The 16721-nt window shown below is 34.9% G+C and overlaps 2 protein-coding genes and 1 non-coding gene across 3 annotated transcripts; 2 read left to right on the top strand and 1 right to left on the bottom strand.

The window, feature by feature from the left end:
* The first annotated feature begins 1433 nt into the window (after nt 1–1433).
* On the top strand, nt 1434–3624 carry LOC141842314 (uncharacterized). The gene is made up of 5 exons (XM_074730522.1): nt 1434–1489; nt 2138–2236; nt 2338–2431; nt 2729–2912; nt 3374–3624. Exons 1-5 carry the CDS (start codon nt 1469–1471, stop codon nt 3435–3437), a joined length of 462 nt encoding a protein of 153 aa, XP_074586623.1. The 5' UTR covers nt 1434–1468; the 3' UTR covers nt 3438–3624.
* Nucleotides 3625–8837: 5213 nt separating this feature from the next.
* TRNAN-GUU (transfer RNA asparagine (anticodon GUU)) lies at nt 8838–8911 on the bottom strand. Its single transcript has one exon. It is a non-coding gene; the product is annotated as a tRNA-Asn (tRNA).
* A 4692-nt stretch (nt 8912–13603) lies between these two features.
* LOC141839443 (uncharacterized) lies at nt 13604–14401 on the top strand. Its single transcript, XM_074727188.1, is given in 1 exon segment — nt 13604–14401. A coding segment is annotated over 1 exon segment (798 nt).
* Nucleotides 14402–16721: the final 2320 nt, after the last annotated feature.

Here is a 16721-nt window from a genome sequence, read left to right as displayed (position 1 = left end):
TTAAGCGACACTCATCTAAACAATTTTCCCGAAGAATTCAGATGAAGCTACGATGCATTTCTGCAACGTCGAGAACTGTGAGCCGAAGAGACATTTGGCTAGACCGAGTCAAATGAAAATCAGTGGAGCAAAACAAGAGTTTTTCTTTATAAAAAAACTATATATATATTTATGCTAATATATATTTTTAACATATATTTTTTGCATGTTTAAATTTATAATTCATGTTGCAATTTTTAAAATCTTATGTCAAAATTTGCATATTCTAAAAAGTCTTATAACCACCACCTTTTACCACCTTATCTGCTTAAATATGCACGTGCTAAATTAATTACAGTTAGATGCAATATATATATAGACAGTTTTAAATTTAGCCGATCTAGTGGAATGGAATTTAAACTTTGCTTCTCTGAATTATTTATCTGGGTTTCTGAATTATTTTTTAAAAATTTTTTACCATTGCATCAAATGCGAGCTATATAATACATTTTTTTGATCAAATTTAAAAAAAGGTTGTTTTGATTTATCTTTTAACCTTTCGATCTCTGAAAGGAGTACACTTACGTGAAACAAAAAGGTTAAAACGATGGTGGAATGGAGTAAAAGAAGCTACGTTCCCCACCGTCGCCCTGCATTATTGCTTCAGAGCTCGCCTCCCTGCTAAGCGCCAAACGTACCTCACGTTCACAGCATTACCAGCACGGGTTCTCCACGCAACGACACAGCTTTTACTTCGATTGCAGTCACATTATATTTGATGAGTGGGTGTGTGTTTGTGAGATAGAATTAAATATTGACAGACTTGCCAGCTCTGTGTTTCAGTAGCTCTCTGCTGCCTTTACCCCACACAAAAAGCCACATTTAGCCGATTCACGCCACGCTCTCACTCTGTCGATGCCAGCATTTGAGAATAGGATCAGCAAGTAGTCTTTTTTGACAAAGAACGAAGGAAATCTTCGGCGAGTTGTTCGTTCTCCATTTCATTCTCTTGATTCGATTGTGTTTTCTTTTACTGAGTTTTTTTTTCCCTTCAAAATCTTGTCTTTTTGTTTTTCTTCTTCTCCTTTTGCTTCGATTGCTCGCCATCGATCTTGGTGGATGTTTCCTGTCGTCTTTATTGCAGAAGTATTTTCATAGAGTTGGAATGCTTGCCTTTAATTTTGCTATTTATAGCTTTGTGGGATAGGCTTCACTGTTTGGAAATGGAATCAAAGATTCCTGAGCCAGTAGTTCTATCCTCGCGTTTATTCTTGGAATATTTGTGATACACATCAATATAACTTAACTGTTTTCTTTCAGAAATTATTTTCCTTAGCTACATTGCTTTTGAGAGGAAAAAGTGCCCTTTAGAGATTATTTTACGAAAGGCATAAGTTTTCAGCAACATCATTTTTGCTGGTTGATTACCAAAAGCAATTGGGTGATGTATTTACTCTTAGACTTTTTGTTGGCAGATCTATTAGCTGAAATGGAGGAAGTTCTCATGGAGGTAAGTGGAATTCATTTTTCTTTACCCTCTTAGCTTTTTATGCTCAAAATTCTAATATTAAGAAAGAAAGGTTCATGACAAGATAGTTTCCTGGTCCAAATAGCCAGAATCACAGAGGAAAGTCTTTGTAGTAAGTCTTTGAAGGATCAATTCTGACCTTGTGTGGGGTTTCAGTTTATAAGCCATGTAGAAAATTAAGTGGCTGAAGGTTGATCCTTTTTTATATTGTTGGATGGCATTCCAAATATAGAAGCTTTTAGGCATTTTAATTGTACCAAATTATAAATTTTTTTATTAGGGAAATAGTGTGACAGATCGATCTAGATCCACTATTCAATAATTCAGCCAAAACCAGGTTATCTCCCAGTCTGTTTCACTATGTATATAGAACTATCTCTTTAAGTTGTAGTTGTATAGATAGTTTGGTCCTTGACGGGTCAGAATCAGAACAATAGTTAGTCTCAGCAAGTTTAGTTATCAAGGCAAAGCCCTTGATTTCTCACCATTTTGTTGTTTTGTCAACTTTACAATCGTATCAAGTTAATACATTGAAGTAAACATCTGTGTCTTTGGTAACTCTGTCGAATTATATCAATTGATACTTTAAAGTAAATGTCATTATCTTTAATAAGCCGTGGTCGCTTGCAGAGTCATGGTCCACCTCTTGATAAAGCGGGAAGTTTGGTTCTAGATATTGAGAACCTAACACAAACCTCAGAGAGTTGCTCTCCAAGTCCAAAAGTGATGGTAACTTTGAACAAACGCTTTTGTTTACTGAATAAGAAATTCTCTAACTAACAACAGAATTAGCTGATTAGGCAGTTGACACTTCCTTTCTCCTTAAACAGAAAACTCTATCTCGTAAAGGTTCATCAAGAATAGATCGGCGGAATGTTGAGGAACAAGATATAGATGGAGCAACCAAGAAACTCGTCATCAAAGGTAAGGGAATGTGTGTATATCTGTCAGAAACTCTAGAATACATCAGATAAAGGGCACATACTTTTAGCACAAAAAGTGTTGTGCAGAATTTTGTGGCTTAATTAGTTTAGTTTAGTCCACACTATTCTTCACTTCGTACGGAAGATGCAAACACTAAATAGTTTCTTGCAACATTCAAATGCATGCATGTGACCTTGGTGATAAAGTTATTGTCATTATGATCTTAAAAGGGAAAGAATGCCCTTCAAGACTTCTACAGACCTCAAATTTGCTAATTGATGATGCAAAATTTGGTAGGAAGGGTCCCTTGTTGTCAAGTTGCAATCGAACAACAATTGGTTCTCAGCAGACCTTTTGCAGGAAACCCACCTGTGGCAAATATCTCTAATCTATCGGCAGATATGGGAGATGGAAGGATGAGGAAGTTCAACCACTTCATGACTATCAATCCGAAGAAAATACTTCTCCTTTTTGCATCCATGTGAGTGTTATTCTATGAATACTTGGTTAATTTGAAACCACTATAAGCTTATAATTGTCATTGCTCTTAGGGTTTGCAAACTTCCAGTAATGTTGTCATTGCTCTTAGGGTTTGTCATTGCTTGCAAGTGGGACAACACATGCCTAGCCAATTCGACATACCGAACATAGTATAAATAATTCCATTATACCATTTTCATGAATAGAACCAAACAAAAGAATGGATCATTTAAACTTACCATTTCATGCATCTTCATTTTCATTCACCCTTTACTCCATTAATTCCATCCTCTCATATCAAACATAGTATATTTCTTAGCAACTAGTTATGATGATAATCTACCACTTCCATTGCCCTTGATTATTCAAAAACATACTTGCAATCTTTTGGTTTTTATTTTAGCTGTTTAATTTGAATTTTGCTAGTACAGGGAGTTAGCAATACTGGCACTCGATTTGCAGGTCTAGCCTGGGGACAATCATTCTCATATATTTTACACTAGTCATATATTTCAAAGGAGTGTAATCACTTTGAAGGATTGAGTTTGAACAATTCAGCCATGGATCAGATGCTGCAGGAAAATACAATAGCATGCTCCAAATGTAAGAACTGAGGAAATTACAACTTGAAGAATTTGAAGGGCAGAAGCGCAATAAGAGAACTAATTTCTATGGGCATGAGCAGTGTGCTGGTGTTTGTCAAATTTTCAAGCCCTATTTTCTTTTGCAGAATCAGGTTGTGTCTTGCCCTTGCAATTCCCCTTGTTCTTGCCCTTGTTTTGTACTGAAGCTGATAGTTATCTCATGAGTATGTACTTGAGAGGAGATCTATACAACATTTTCCCCCTACTGTGAAACTCTTCTCCAGTTATGTTTCAGTAGTTTGAAGAAATGGTGTTATGGTGGAAGACCTCGGCCTTTGATTTCTTGATGTCCATGGTTTAAGATTGTTGCTACAGTACAGAGGGAAAACGAAGAAGTTTAAGAGAAAAGCTAGCAAATTAATATTAAACCTGGCGTAGTTACATAATATTGGAAGCTTTGATTTCTTTTTAGTACAAGATCTAACCAACCGGAATAGTTGTTCTCGGGCATTCATAAGAAAAGATAATGAAATACTGACAAATACACTATGATTTATCTCTTTTCACGCGACGTTAGGAATGCTTTGTGATTGTCCAAAAAGCACGTCTAAATAAATAATCTTCTAAAATGTGGATTTGATGTCAAGAGATCAACACTATCACAAATTTGATCTAAACTCAGATCAGATCCAACATGATATATGAGTCTAATCTCCCAGAGCAAGGACCACATTCTAATTGAAAGTTAGCATAATATTAAAGCACCTTTAGAGAAACCAAATAAGCAATGGAGAGCACCGTTTGACTCCTCGAATCCTCAAAAACTCATAGGATTTGCAATTGGTCTAATCGAACTTATCTAGGTCGATCAATAGATTTTGATTGAAACCTACTGACCAACTTAGACTATTTGGATTTCTAAAAACTTACAACCATTAGGAAAGGTTGCATGAGGAGAAGGTATATATGGTGGCATAGCTTAGTTTTAATCAAGGAACAATATCGGCTTGATATCGAGAGATCAGGACTACCACGGGCTTGATATGATCCCAGATCAAATCCAACGTGGACCTGGTTTGATCCCAGATCAGCTGATCAGGACCACATTCATAGCTTAGGTCTATCAACGAGTTTTGATCAAAACTCACTATCAACCTATACATGTCTGATTTGATCCATTTCATATCCTATGGGTTTTTGAGGCTCCAACAGTATCGTCCATTACTTATTTTGCCCTTTCTAGAGGTGTTGAAATGTTATGCTAACTTTCAGATAGAATGTGGTCCTGCTCACTGGGAGATCAGGTCCATGTTGGACTTGATTTGGGAGTAGACCAAGCTCGTGGTGGTACTGATCTTCCGATACCAGACTCACATTGTTCTTTGATCAGAATTAAGGTATGTCACCATATGTACGTTCTGCAAACTCATCCCATCATAGTGGTTGCAAGTTTATAGAAATCCAAATAACCTAGGTCTATAGTGGATTTTGGTTAAAATCCACTGATTGACCTAAATAAGTCTGATTGAATCCATTTTAGATCTTGGAAGTTTCTGAGGTTGCGAAAAGTCCAACGATGCCCTCCATTGCTTATTTCGACCTCTCTGGATTATCTATGCCATTAAAGTTGTCAAAGTTTAAATTAAATTTTAATTTAAGAGAAGAGATAAGAGAGAGAATGTTACCTGCAGATAGAGGAAATATAGAGAGAAAATACTGCATACAAAGGAGAAAGAAAAAAAAGACAATGAATTCGGTGTGTCTTTTGGGAAATTTGAAATCTCGATGTGCCTTTTGAGAATTCTGAAACTTTGAGTGTGTCCTTTGAGAATTTGCTGCATTGCCAATTTCTTCAAGGACTCAGCTAAAATTTTCAAATATCCAAAAGACGCTAAGTTCACCTAATTGATTTTTTTTAATTTCTCTGATGAATAATTATTTTTTTCTTTCCTCTCTCCTTTACCTACAATATTTTTTCTCTCTTCTCTTTCCTCTATAATTAAATTAAACTTTAATAAATAATCCTCTAAATTTATTTAATTTTAATTTTAAAATTTTAATAAAAAATAAAAAATATATAAAAGAGGGTTAATAAAAAATTTAAAATTTTAAATATCTAATTATAAAATAATACAACAAATAAAATTAATTAATAACCTGAACTGATTTTATTAATAAAAATAATAAAAAATAAAATAAAAAAGTTGATTTTGGCATTGTTTTTTTAAAAGCAATACCACATCTTAAATACCAATGTTAGTGTGATGCTAATGTTTAACAGTCCACATCACAGCTTAAACACCAGCACCGCTGTGGTGCTAGTGTTAATTAAAAACCAATAACACAACTTAAACACCAATAGTGGTGTTGACTTATTAAAAATAGTAAAGAAGAATAATTTGGACTTCCATGCACTATAGAAACTCACAAGAGTTGGAATTGGTCTAATTGGAGCTTTTAGGTCTTTCAATAAGTTTTGATTGAAATCCGTTGATGGACCTAGAGAATTTGGAGTTTTGAAAAGTTGACATACATGTAATGTAAAAGGATATATAGTGCAGTGAAAATATTTATGATGTTCATGTTTGGTTTTGATATCCTTATGATAAATTATTTATACGTGTCAATTGTTTTAAAGTCATAAATTTTAAAACTTTCTATTCACTATTGTTAATAACTTTAAGCTAATATCTCTGGGTACATAGAAACTCCGGGTCACTTCAGAAATCTATAGCACTTAGAATGGATCTGATCAGAACTTTCTTAGTCAATCAATGAGTTTTGATCGAATCTCATTGATGTACTTATGGAACATGGATTTTTAAAAAGTTGACATATAATAAAAGAGAATAGTGTAGTGAAGGTATTAATGGTGTAGATGTTTGGTTATATGTATGTGCTAAATACCTTAAAAGCTAAAACTTTGTAAAATTTTGATCATTGTTGTTAATGACTTCAAATTTATATCTATGAGCACATATAGACTCTGGAGTAGTTTAGAAATTTGTAACATTTAAAATGAGTTCGATCATAGCTCTTTAGATCCATCAATAAATTTCATTCAAAATCCACTAACGAACCAGGGAATTTGGATTTCTAAAATTTTGCCATGAGATGGAAGATATGAGTGTATAGGAGATATATAGTGTGAAATCCTAGTCTTTAGACTAGGATTGAAAATTATGGTCATGTGCCAACTGACATGTACTATGGTGTTGGTCTTTTGAAACCAACACCACTATGTTGGTTCTTCTCACACACGGTGTTGTTGTGTTGGCTCTTTTCACATATGGTAGTGTTGGTTTTCGAAGATCAACATCACTACGGTGTTGATTTTTTGAAAACAAAATCATAGTATTCTAAAAGTTTAAAATTATTTTAAGTACGGTTGGGAAGACCTTAAAATAGTAAACGAAAACTTCTTTGAACTAAGGTCCACCTAATAAACTCACATAAGTTGAAATGGATTCGATCAAAACACTCTAGATCCATCAATGGATTTTAACTGAAATTAATTGATGGGCCTGGAAGATTTGGATTTTTAAAACTTAATATATAATGGAAGTGCGTAGTGGAGTGAAGGTATTAATGGTGTACACGTCTAGCTGACATCCTACGATAATTTATGTGTATGTGTCAAATATTTACTTTCAGATGTCATAATTTTTTATTCGAGTATTTGAACAAGACATTCTACTTGCCAAATCGAAACTCGTTTAGAGATATTCATTTGTTACAAGGTGGAACCCTTAACAACTCAATTTTGAGCCCAACAAATATCATTTAAACCCTTAACAACTCGTTTTGAGGGGTCCATCAATGGATTTTAACTGAAATTAATTGATGGACTTAGAAGATTTGGATTTTTAAAATGATATATAATGGAAGTGTGTAATGGAGTGAAGATATTAATGGTGTATACGTCTAGTTCTGATATCCTACAATAATTTATGTGTATGTGTCAAATATTTACTTTGGAGGTCATAATTTTTTACTCGGGTATCTGAACAGGACATTCTACTTGCCAAATCAAAACTCGTTTAGAGATATTCATTTGTTACAAGGTGGAACCCTTAACAACTCGATTTTGAGCTCAAAAAATATCTTTTAAAGCATTTTCAGATGCTTCGAATAATTTTATCATTGTTTTTAAAATTGACACATACATAACTTATCGTAGGGATGTCAGAACCATGCATGAACACCATAAATACCTTCACTGCACTACCCTCTTCCATTGCATATCAAATTTTTAAAAATCCAAATCTTTTAGGTCAATCAATGATTTCATTCAAAACTCATTGATTGACCTAGGAAGCGTCGATTAGACTCATTCTAAGTGTTATAAGTTTTTAAATTGAAGTCTATATGTACCCAGAGTTATGAACTTATCATTAACATTAGTGATTAAAAGATTTTCATAGTTTATGATTTTAAAACAATTAATACATGCATATAACTTATTGTAAAGATGTCAGAATCAGACATGGACATCATAAATACCTTCATTGCACTACTCACTTCCATTACATGTATGTCAACTTTTCAAAAATTCAAACCCCTTAAGTCTATCAATGAAGAAAACTCTGATTGAACCGATTTTAACTCTTGTAGATTTCTATAATGCTCTGAAGTTCAAGTATACTTTTTTAATTTATTATTTTTAAAAATCAACACCACAACTATCCTAGTAAGTTGTGGTATTGGTTTTTAAACATCAGCATCACTGTGGTATTGGATTTTTAAAATAACACCAAAGTGGTATTGATATTTAAGTCGAGGTACTATTTTTAAAAATCAACACCATAATGATGTTGATTTTTAAACTCAACACCATAGGGATGTTGTTAGTTAAATTACGGTGTTAGTTTTTAAAAATCAACAACAAATTGATTATTTATTTATTATTTTGATTAATAAATAAACTCTTATTGTTATTTTTTATTTTATTTACTTTATAATTAGATATTAAAAAATAGAATAATATTTTTATTTTTTATTAACCTTATTTTATTTTATAAAATTTTAATAAAATTTTCAAATTAAATAAATTTAGATGATTTTTTATTAAAATTAAAATTTAATTTAATTTAAGAAGAAAGAAAAACAGGAAAGATATTTGTAGGTAAAGAAGATGAAAAAAAATTACACGAAGAAGAGAGAGAAAAAGAGAAAAATCAACATAAAGAGGTAGGAGAGGAGTTGAATGAGATGGAGAGAATGAAATACGCAGCTTTTAAAAAATTAGAAACTTCGTTATGCCCTTTAGAAAATTGTTGATGCCGTATTACAAAGAAGTGCAACAAAATTATGTTACACAAAACAAATATACCATCGCCTTCCGCTAGAAAGAGGGCTTGAACCTCCGACCTTGTGGTTAACAGCCACACGCTCTAACCAACTGAGCTATTCCAGCCAACACATTGGAATTTAAGTTATAAACTAATTCTACTAAGTAACGAAGTAAGGAATATTATTTTACTCAGGATGATTGTTGAATTACAATTCACTAGCAAATATTTAAATTTTGAATTTATTTGTGTGGTCAACCATAGAAATAGGGATTCTAATTAAATTCTAATTTACAGGATAAAATATATTCTATTTAAATTCAGGAAATGGGGTTGATATTTATGCACCGCACTATAATTTTATTCTTGTAACACATTTATAAGTTTTAACTTGTAGGATCCATCATTTTATGCCTATTTATGCAACCATAAAATGGTTAAGACCACGTTAACACTAGTTAACTCATTTGTATAAGAAATTATATAACTACAAGTAATTATAAGTTCAAAAACAATTAGGGAGTGTTTGGTTTGGAAAATATTTTTTATTTTTCATTTTCTATTTCTAGTTTTCCATTTTCTCATCTAGTTTTCAGAAAACAGAAAATGCGTTTGGTTTGATATATTATTTTCTATTTTCTGAAAAAAAAACTGGAAAATGTGTTTGGTTCGGTAATCTAGAATTAACTGTTTCCATTAGTTGTATTTTTTTTATTTTTGTAACTAAAAATAAAAAAAATTAATATAAATATTTAAAAATAAAAATAAAATATTTTTAAAAAATAATAAGATAATTTTATAGATTTTAATAAAATCTATTTAAACTATCCCAACTATAGCTAGGAATCAATTATTAAAATTTTATTAAACTCTAATTTAAAAAATAAAAAAAAAAATCGACTGATCGCCGCGTGCCGCACGCGGCGGTGGCGTCGTCGGGCCCGGGCGGCGCCTCCGGTGGCGTCGCCGGGCAGGCCGGCGACCTCTTGGTCGCCGAGGCCGCGACTCCTGGCTGACGCCGAGGCCGCGCAGGGCGACGACCTCCTGGCCGAGGCGTGCGCAGGGATCGAGTCGCGTCGGGAGGTCGGTGAAGAAGCAAAGGCGCGATCGGCGTTTCCGTGTTTTCGGACGAAAAAGAAGTGGAAAACATGAAAATGCGCCACGTTTTCCCGTTTTCAATTTTGAGCTGTTGATTTGGAAAACGATGTTTTATCGTTTTCTGTTTTTTTGGAAAATGAATTTTCATTTTCTAGAAAATGAAACTAGAAAACACAAACCATTCAGCATTTTCTAAAAAATTAGAAAAGAAAAATAGAAAACGCTTAAACCAAACCCTCCCTTAATTTTCAACGGCTATAATTTCTTAGAAAATGTCCTTTGTAATCGTCTTTTATAATTTCCTTGTATGATATTTTTAAGGTTTTTTTGTTTGACAAATACAAAATACCTATTTTCAACCCACTAAAATTTCCTTATTTTTAAAATTTACAGTACGATTAACAACATCACATCTACTGACGTAGCAAGTAGATCCAATTGAAATTTAAAAAATTAAAATACTAATTTAGTTTAGAATAATTAAAATTTTTAATTACATCGTTCATCGTACCCATTGTGATCATAATATATATATTTTAATTTTGAGAAAAAAATATTTTTGCAGGGAAGGATGATTCGATCTTTGTCGGGCGATTTGAAAAGGCTTAATTCTGATTAAACAATCAGGAGAGATAACTCAATCACACTGAGGCGGCTGGGAGGAGCAGCTGGTGGCCCGAATGTTGAATGATCGGATGGCCGAACGGCGACTGACGATCCGCTGAGTGGCCGAATTGTTGGGAGAACTTTACAAGTTCGACTGATAATATTATTTTTTACTGTAGCGATTTATAAAGGAAGACAGCTAAGTCTTCTTCTGTTTAGACAGCTGAAGTTGTGTGATAAATCATTAAAATTTACATTGTGTGATTTGATTTGATCTACTCGAATTTGACCTTGTCTGCTCTGTCAACGCCATCGGATAACTGCTGCAACTGTATGTTTTAATACTTCACAACACTTCATCATGACTCTGATGTATATGGCCATTAGCTTTCTCGAGAGCTGAAGACTCATTAGTCAATATCAATTAATTGTGTGCTTCATTAACATTGCTCTATTAACCTGACAATGATGTGCTCCATACCGTAAAATGATATTTTGATTTTGACGTGCTTCATTCACCATCAAAATAATAGTTAAAAATTGTTTGGATGTTCATTTTTCAAGTGGTAAAAATAATGGATGGAATGAAGCGGGGCACATTCTGTTTCTTGCCCCCCTTTCATTTTTCTTTCTAGTGATAATTATTTGATGTTGCTTTTGTAAATGGCGATGAAATGTTATAGTCAAATCTCGGTAATTAATGCATGATCTTCAAGGAAGATCACTTCACTACGGTACCACGATTTGATGCGACAACTGCTGAGAAGAAGTAAGCTGAGAAGAAGGCGTAGCATAGGGATGACAACGGGTTTGGGGATTCACGGGGAAGCCTTCTCCATCCCTGTCCCCGAAACTCAAACCCATATACCATCCCCGTTCCCATCCCCGTCGGGTATCATAATTTAAATACCATCCCATCCCCGTCGGATTTCGGGTATCCAGCGGATTTCGGAGATCTCCGCGGGTTTCGGGATTGGTTTTCCCCGTGGATATTTTCATGGTATCCCCATACCCATACTCATCCCCATCCCCGTCTTATTTTTTTTAAATATTAATTTATATATATATATATATTATAAAATCCTTACAAAATAACATTATTAAAACCAAATATTAAACTCTAAAACAAAACATTATCTCTAAAACAACATCCAACTAATGCATAATCGATACAATAAGTTTGAAGTTTTTCCATTCTTCAATTTTTCAAAATTTAGACATCACTTATCCTACAAAAGAAAAAAATAAAAAGAGTTAACTATAATTAAGATGGGGGTCGGGTTCGGGGATGGGGACAGGGAATATTTGGAGTACCATCCCCGACCCATCTCCGTTTTTCGAGATTCGGGGATTCCCCATCCCCATCTCCGCTTTCTCGGATTCAGGATTCCCCGGTCAAAATGGATTTGGGGAACGGATTCCCTATCGGGTCCGGGTCTAATTGCCATCCCTAGCGTAGCATTGCGCTAAAGGACATGAAGAATAATCTTCTTAATTTAATTATCTAATGTAATAATTGAATTATAATAAAAATATATATTTTCTTACCATGCCAAATTTAATGTCATCGTGCGACAGCTCCTTTTCGAATCTTTTGTGTGCATGCTTTTCGCCTGGTTGCGCTAAAGGACATGAAGAATAATCTTCTTAATTTAATTATCTAATGTAATAATTGAATTACAATAAAAATATATATATTTTTACCATGCCAAATTTACTGTCATCGTGCGAACAGATCCTTTTCGAATCTTTTGCGTGCATGCTTTTCGCCTGGGCATTGTGATCCTTTTCGAATCTTTTGCGTGCATGCTTTTCGCCTGGTTGCGCTAAAGGACATGAAGAATAATCTTCTTAATTTAATTATCTTATGTAATAATTGAATTATAATAAAAATATATATTTTTTTACCATGCCAAATTTACTGCCATCGTGATTCGTGCGAACAGATCCTTTTCGAATCTTTTGCGTGCATGCTTTTCGCCTGGGCATTGTGATCCTTTTCGAATCTTTTGCGTGCATGCTTTTCGCCTGTTGCGCTAAAGGACATGTAGAATAATCTTCTTAATTTAATTATCTAATGTAATAATTGAATTACAATAAAAATATATATTTTCCTGCCATGTCAAATTTAATGTTATCGTGCGACAGATCTTTTTCGAATCTTATGCGTGCATACTTTTCGCCTAGGGCATTGTGCCGTTTTCATCGGTAAGCGCTACCTCTTTAATTTGTTTAATTTCATATTAAATCACCAAAATAATATTTTTTTAAAATAAAGTATAATCTTTAATATTTCTGTATTTTCCTTTATCCATTTGTTTTTTTTTGAATTTAAAAAATTCTCTAATTTTTATTTTTTATATCTACTTATTTCTAACATTATTTGAACTATTTATTATCATCTTTCAAATAATTTTAGTCTCGGAAAGCGCGGGCTTATAACACGACTCCCACTGCCGGCTGACATCGGCGAACGGAGGCAGACGTCCATGGCTTTATAAGGATCGGATGCCGAAATGTTTCGACAACGTTCTCACTTCCCACTGGCGCACGCTCTCCTTCTGTGCTTCCGTTTTTTGCGTTTCTTCCTCGGTATTTCTTCTCTCTTTGAAAGTAGAAATCATTGCAGGAAAACTTCCTACAACCTTCTACTATACTGGCATTCTGTTCATCTTCTCCCCCTTCATCATAGTTTGTCTACGTTTGCAGCCAACGCACCCAAAGATCAACCTCTTCATAAGCTACAAGCCTCGTGATTAAGGGGGTAATTCTATCGTGTATACTTTCAACTCTCAACCTTCTTTTTACAGTGTTACGGAAATGATTAATGCGGGAGAGTGATTTCGAATATGGGTTCATCTCTTAACTATCACATCTAATTAGAGAAGGTTCTGAAATGCTTCATATGCTAATGTTATTCAGTCATTCTTAGGCATCAAGTCTGTAGTTTCAGTGATAAAAATAGTTTTCTTTTCATTTGAGATAAAAGGTTCACCTAACTAGAAAGTTACTTCAATATTGGTAGAGTTTATTAAGAATGAAAATGGGTTGTCACCGAATCAACAACTGGATGATAGTTCTTGTTATCGTTTATTTTCTTGCAACAACTGAAAATGAGTTGTCTCAGTGCAGAAGAAGCAATGTTGAATCGCGCAGTTCCGAAGCACTTGAAGAAGGACGAGAAGGGCAGAATGTTGAAAAAGCAGCGGGCGTCCTTCGAGGAGTTGGGACAAGTGGAACCATCTCAGCCGTCCTATTTATCTCCTGTCTCCCAACTTGCCTCCTCCATCGGAGAGGCTGAAACTGAGTCAGTTCTAAGGAACCAGCGATGCCGGACGTTCTCTAAGGACTCAGAGGCCGGAGAGGTTGCTCCCGTAGTACCTCCAACAAATTTGGCGCCTAGTCCTCAGCCCTCAACCACGACTAGTAGGACTCCTAATCGGTCAGATTCGAGCTCGGATCTTTTCAAATTGCTGAACGACCAGCCATCGGCCTTCTGCGAGGAGATACCCCAGGCTTCGCATAGTATGCGGCCACCTGAAGGCTTGCCATTTTTGGTTACGGCTTGGGAGCGTGAAGCTATGCGAAGTATGCCAACGAAGGACTTGGGGGAATACGGATATTCTTTACTTTGTCAGGTTTTTGTTGATTTTTTATTTCTTTCGATTTGTAGCTATGCTGGTTAGTTTGATAAGTGCTTTTCATGATAGACCTTGGTCTACGAAAGCTTAGCTGAGTACTGGGAAAAGGAGGCGAAGGCAATTGAAGCCGAAAATTTGCGCCTCTCAGAACAACTGGCTAATGTCCTCATTGAAGTCGATGAGCGTGAGGCTGCCTTGATGGAGGCCCTATCCATGGAGGAATGGTTAGTATCCCTGCGAAGGGAAATCTACTCCATGCTGGGCAAGTGATTGCCTGTGACGCCGAAAGCCTCAAAGTCAAGTTAGAGAGTTGAAAGGGTAAAGTTGCAGAAGAAAGCTAGTCGAAGCAGGATGATTTCCTTTTGTGTCTTTGGTAGCTATCCAAGCTATTGTCTTCTTTTTAGTTCTATTTTGAGAAATCTGTTTAATTAATCATGTATAATTAATCAGAATCATGTTTTCTAATGAACCGTTACGTGCAACTATAGATCATTTGGATTAGGTTTATCGGTTTGGTTTGTTCTGGTAAGTAATTTAGAAGGATTGGTTCTTATCTGTGCGGTCTGGAAACAACATTTTCATTGCCGTTTTCGTTTTTGAAACGTCGGGAAACGTTTTTACAGATAGGAACTTATCGGAAATTGTCCGGAAGGCGCCGTGTTGCGGAGGTGCAGAGCCACCCGCGACAGCAAGGAAGGGAGGCGCTAGGGCTTAGCCCTCTTGCTTCTCCGGCGAACGGCTGCGCGAGGAAGGGGAAAGCGGCGACGGCGTCTTCGGCTTCGATGATGAGGGCAGCGGCGGACAGAGTACCCGCGACAGCAAGGTAGGGAGGCGCTAGGGCTTAGCCCTTCTGCTTCTCCGGCGAACGGCGGCGCGAGGAAGGGGAAAGCGACGACGGCGTTTTCGGCTTCGATGTTTAGGGCGGCGGCGGACAGAGGCTAGAGCTTAGCTCTCTTGCTTCTCCGGCGAACGATGAGGGCGGCGGCGGACAGGGGCTCAGCCCTCTTCTCCGGCGAACGGCGTCGGCAAGTGTGGGCGGCGGCGGCAGAAGATGAGGTAGAGGAGAAGAGGAAGCAGCGTCGGCGGCGAGATAGGGGAGGCTGCAGAGTGGCGAATATTTAGGTTTTTTTTCTTGATTCCTTAATAGTTTTAAACCGTTAGCATTAATTCATCCACTAATCAATTAAATTCATTAAATCTTCTAACTCTAAACGAATTAGGATTTGATGATCAATTCTCATCCACAAGTTTATTTAATTAATTTTTTTAAAATTAAAGTTAAGGTTATTTAACTTTAGGTCTTCTACTGTATCTTTTTTCAAGAATTGAAAACTTCAATGATTGTCGTTTTTCGTTTTCGTTTTTTTTTATTTTCCGTCTCCAAATTTTAGGCAGCATAGGCTCTGACAAGTAATTTAGATGGATTGAATTGAATTTTATTTGAAGATAGATTCAGATTGATTGGTTCGTTTGTGATTTGTGTGGGTTGGTGAGATGGATTTAGATTAATATATGGAGTGATAAAATTTATTTATTTATTTAAATTTTAAAAATAAAATAAAAAATTCAGTGATTTATTAGTTTGATTTAGTAAATTATAATTAAAATTATAATTAAAATTTAAATATTTTAATTTAATTAATATAAATTTTATTTAAATTTTAAAATTTTTTAACAGGTTTGTGTTTGATCCGCTTAATCAGCGGTTCATTTTGAGTTTAATTGGATAGAAAATCTGTTCAATTGATGGTTGGTCCATCTCATCTCGTCATCTCATCTCATCGTTAGGATGGATTTATTATGTGTTGATTTGTTCTATTTCGTTTCGTCATAATAGGCCAACTATGTGTTGGTTTGTCCTATCTCGGATTGGTTCATTTGACGGTTCATGTGCAACTGAAACATACTATATCTATTGGCTCTAATTTCATATCACTGTGTGTCATTGTTAAAGTTAGCTTCCGTATAATTCTTTTATCTATATAATATATGATCAACATACTATATATATTGGCCCTAATTTCATATCACTGTGTCATTGTTAAAGTTTAACTTCCGTATAATTCTTTTATCTATATAATATATAAAAATATATCTTAAAATATTTATCAAATAAATATTTTAAATTTTTTTAAAAAAGTTAGAATTAAAATATCTTTAGATGGATGTTAATATTTCAGAGATCAATTATTAAAAAAAAGTAATACATGTTCATGTGTACAGGTACACAGATTTATCTAAATTTTTCCTAAATCATTATACTCTTTTCTCGTGATCCTAACTTAAACATCGGAGTGATTTGTCGGGGCCCATCTCAAATATCATTCTAATCCTCTCTTTGAATGCTTAGGTCATCTTATATCTTCAAGTGATTCTTTTTGAAGTGCAGGCACATCGTCAATTTTGAATAGGTGTTTGAACCATTCACGACGCATTAGTCAAAACAAAGTGACAACGTCTGTGGGAACACTGAGCCGAGACGCTGCGATAGTTACTTCGAAAAAACTAATGACAATCATGGCTCTGTCGAAAGAAAAACTACGATGATCTAAATTTTCTCTTCTCGATCCTCCTAACGGCAGCAAAAAAT

This window comes from Curcuma longa, chromosome 11 (assembly GCF_044706935.1).
Source record: "Curcuma longa cultivar G26 ecotype Majalengka, Jawa Barat chromosome 11, ITB_CL_G26_1.1, whole genome shotgun sequence".
Taxonomy (NCBI): Eukaryota; Viridiplantae; Streptophyta; class Magnoliopsida; order Zingiberales; family Zingiberaceae; genus Curcuma; species Curcuma longa.
Note: the sequence above shows the minus strand (reverse complement) of the source record. Positions and strands in the feature narration are given on the sequence as shown.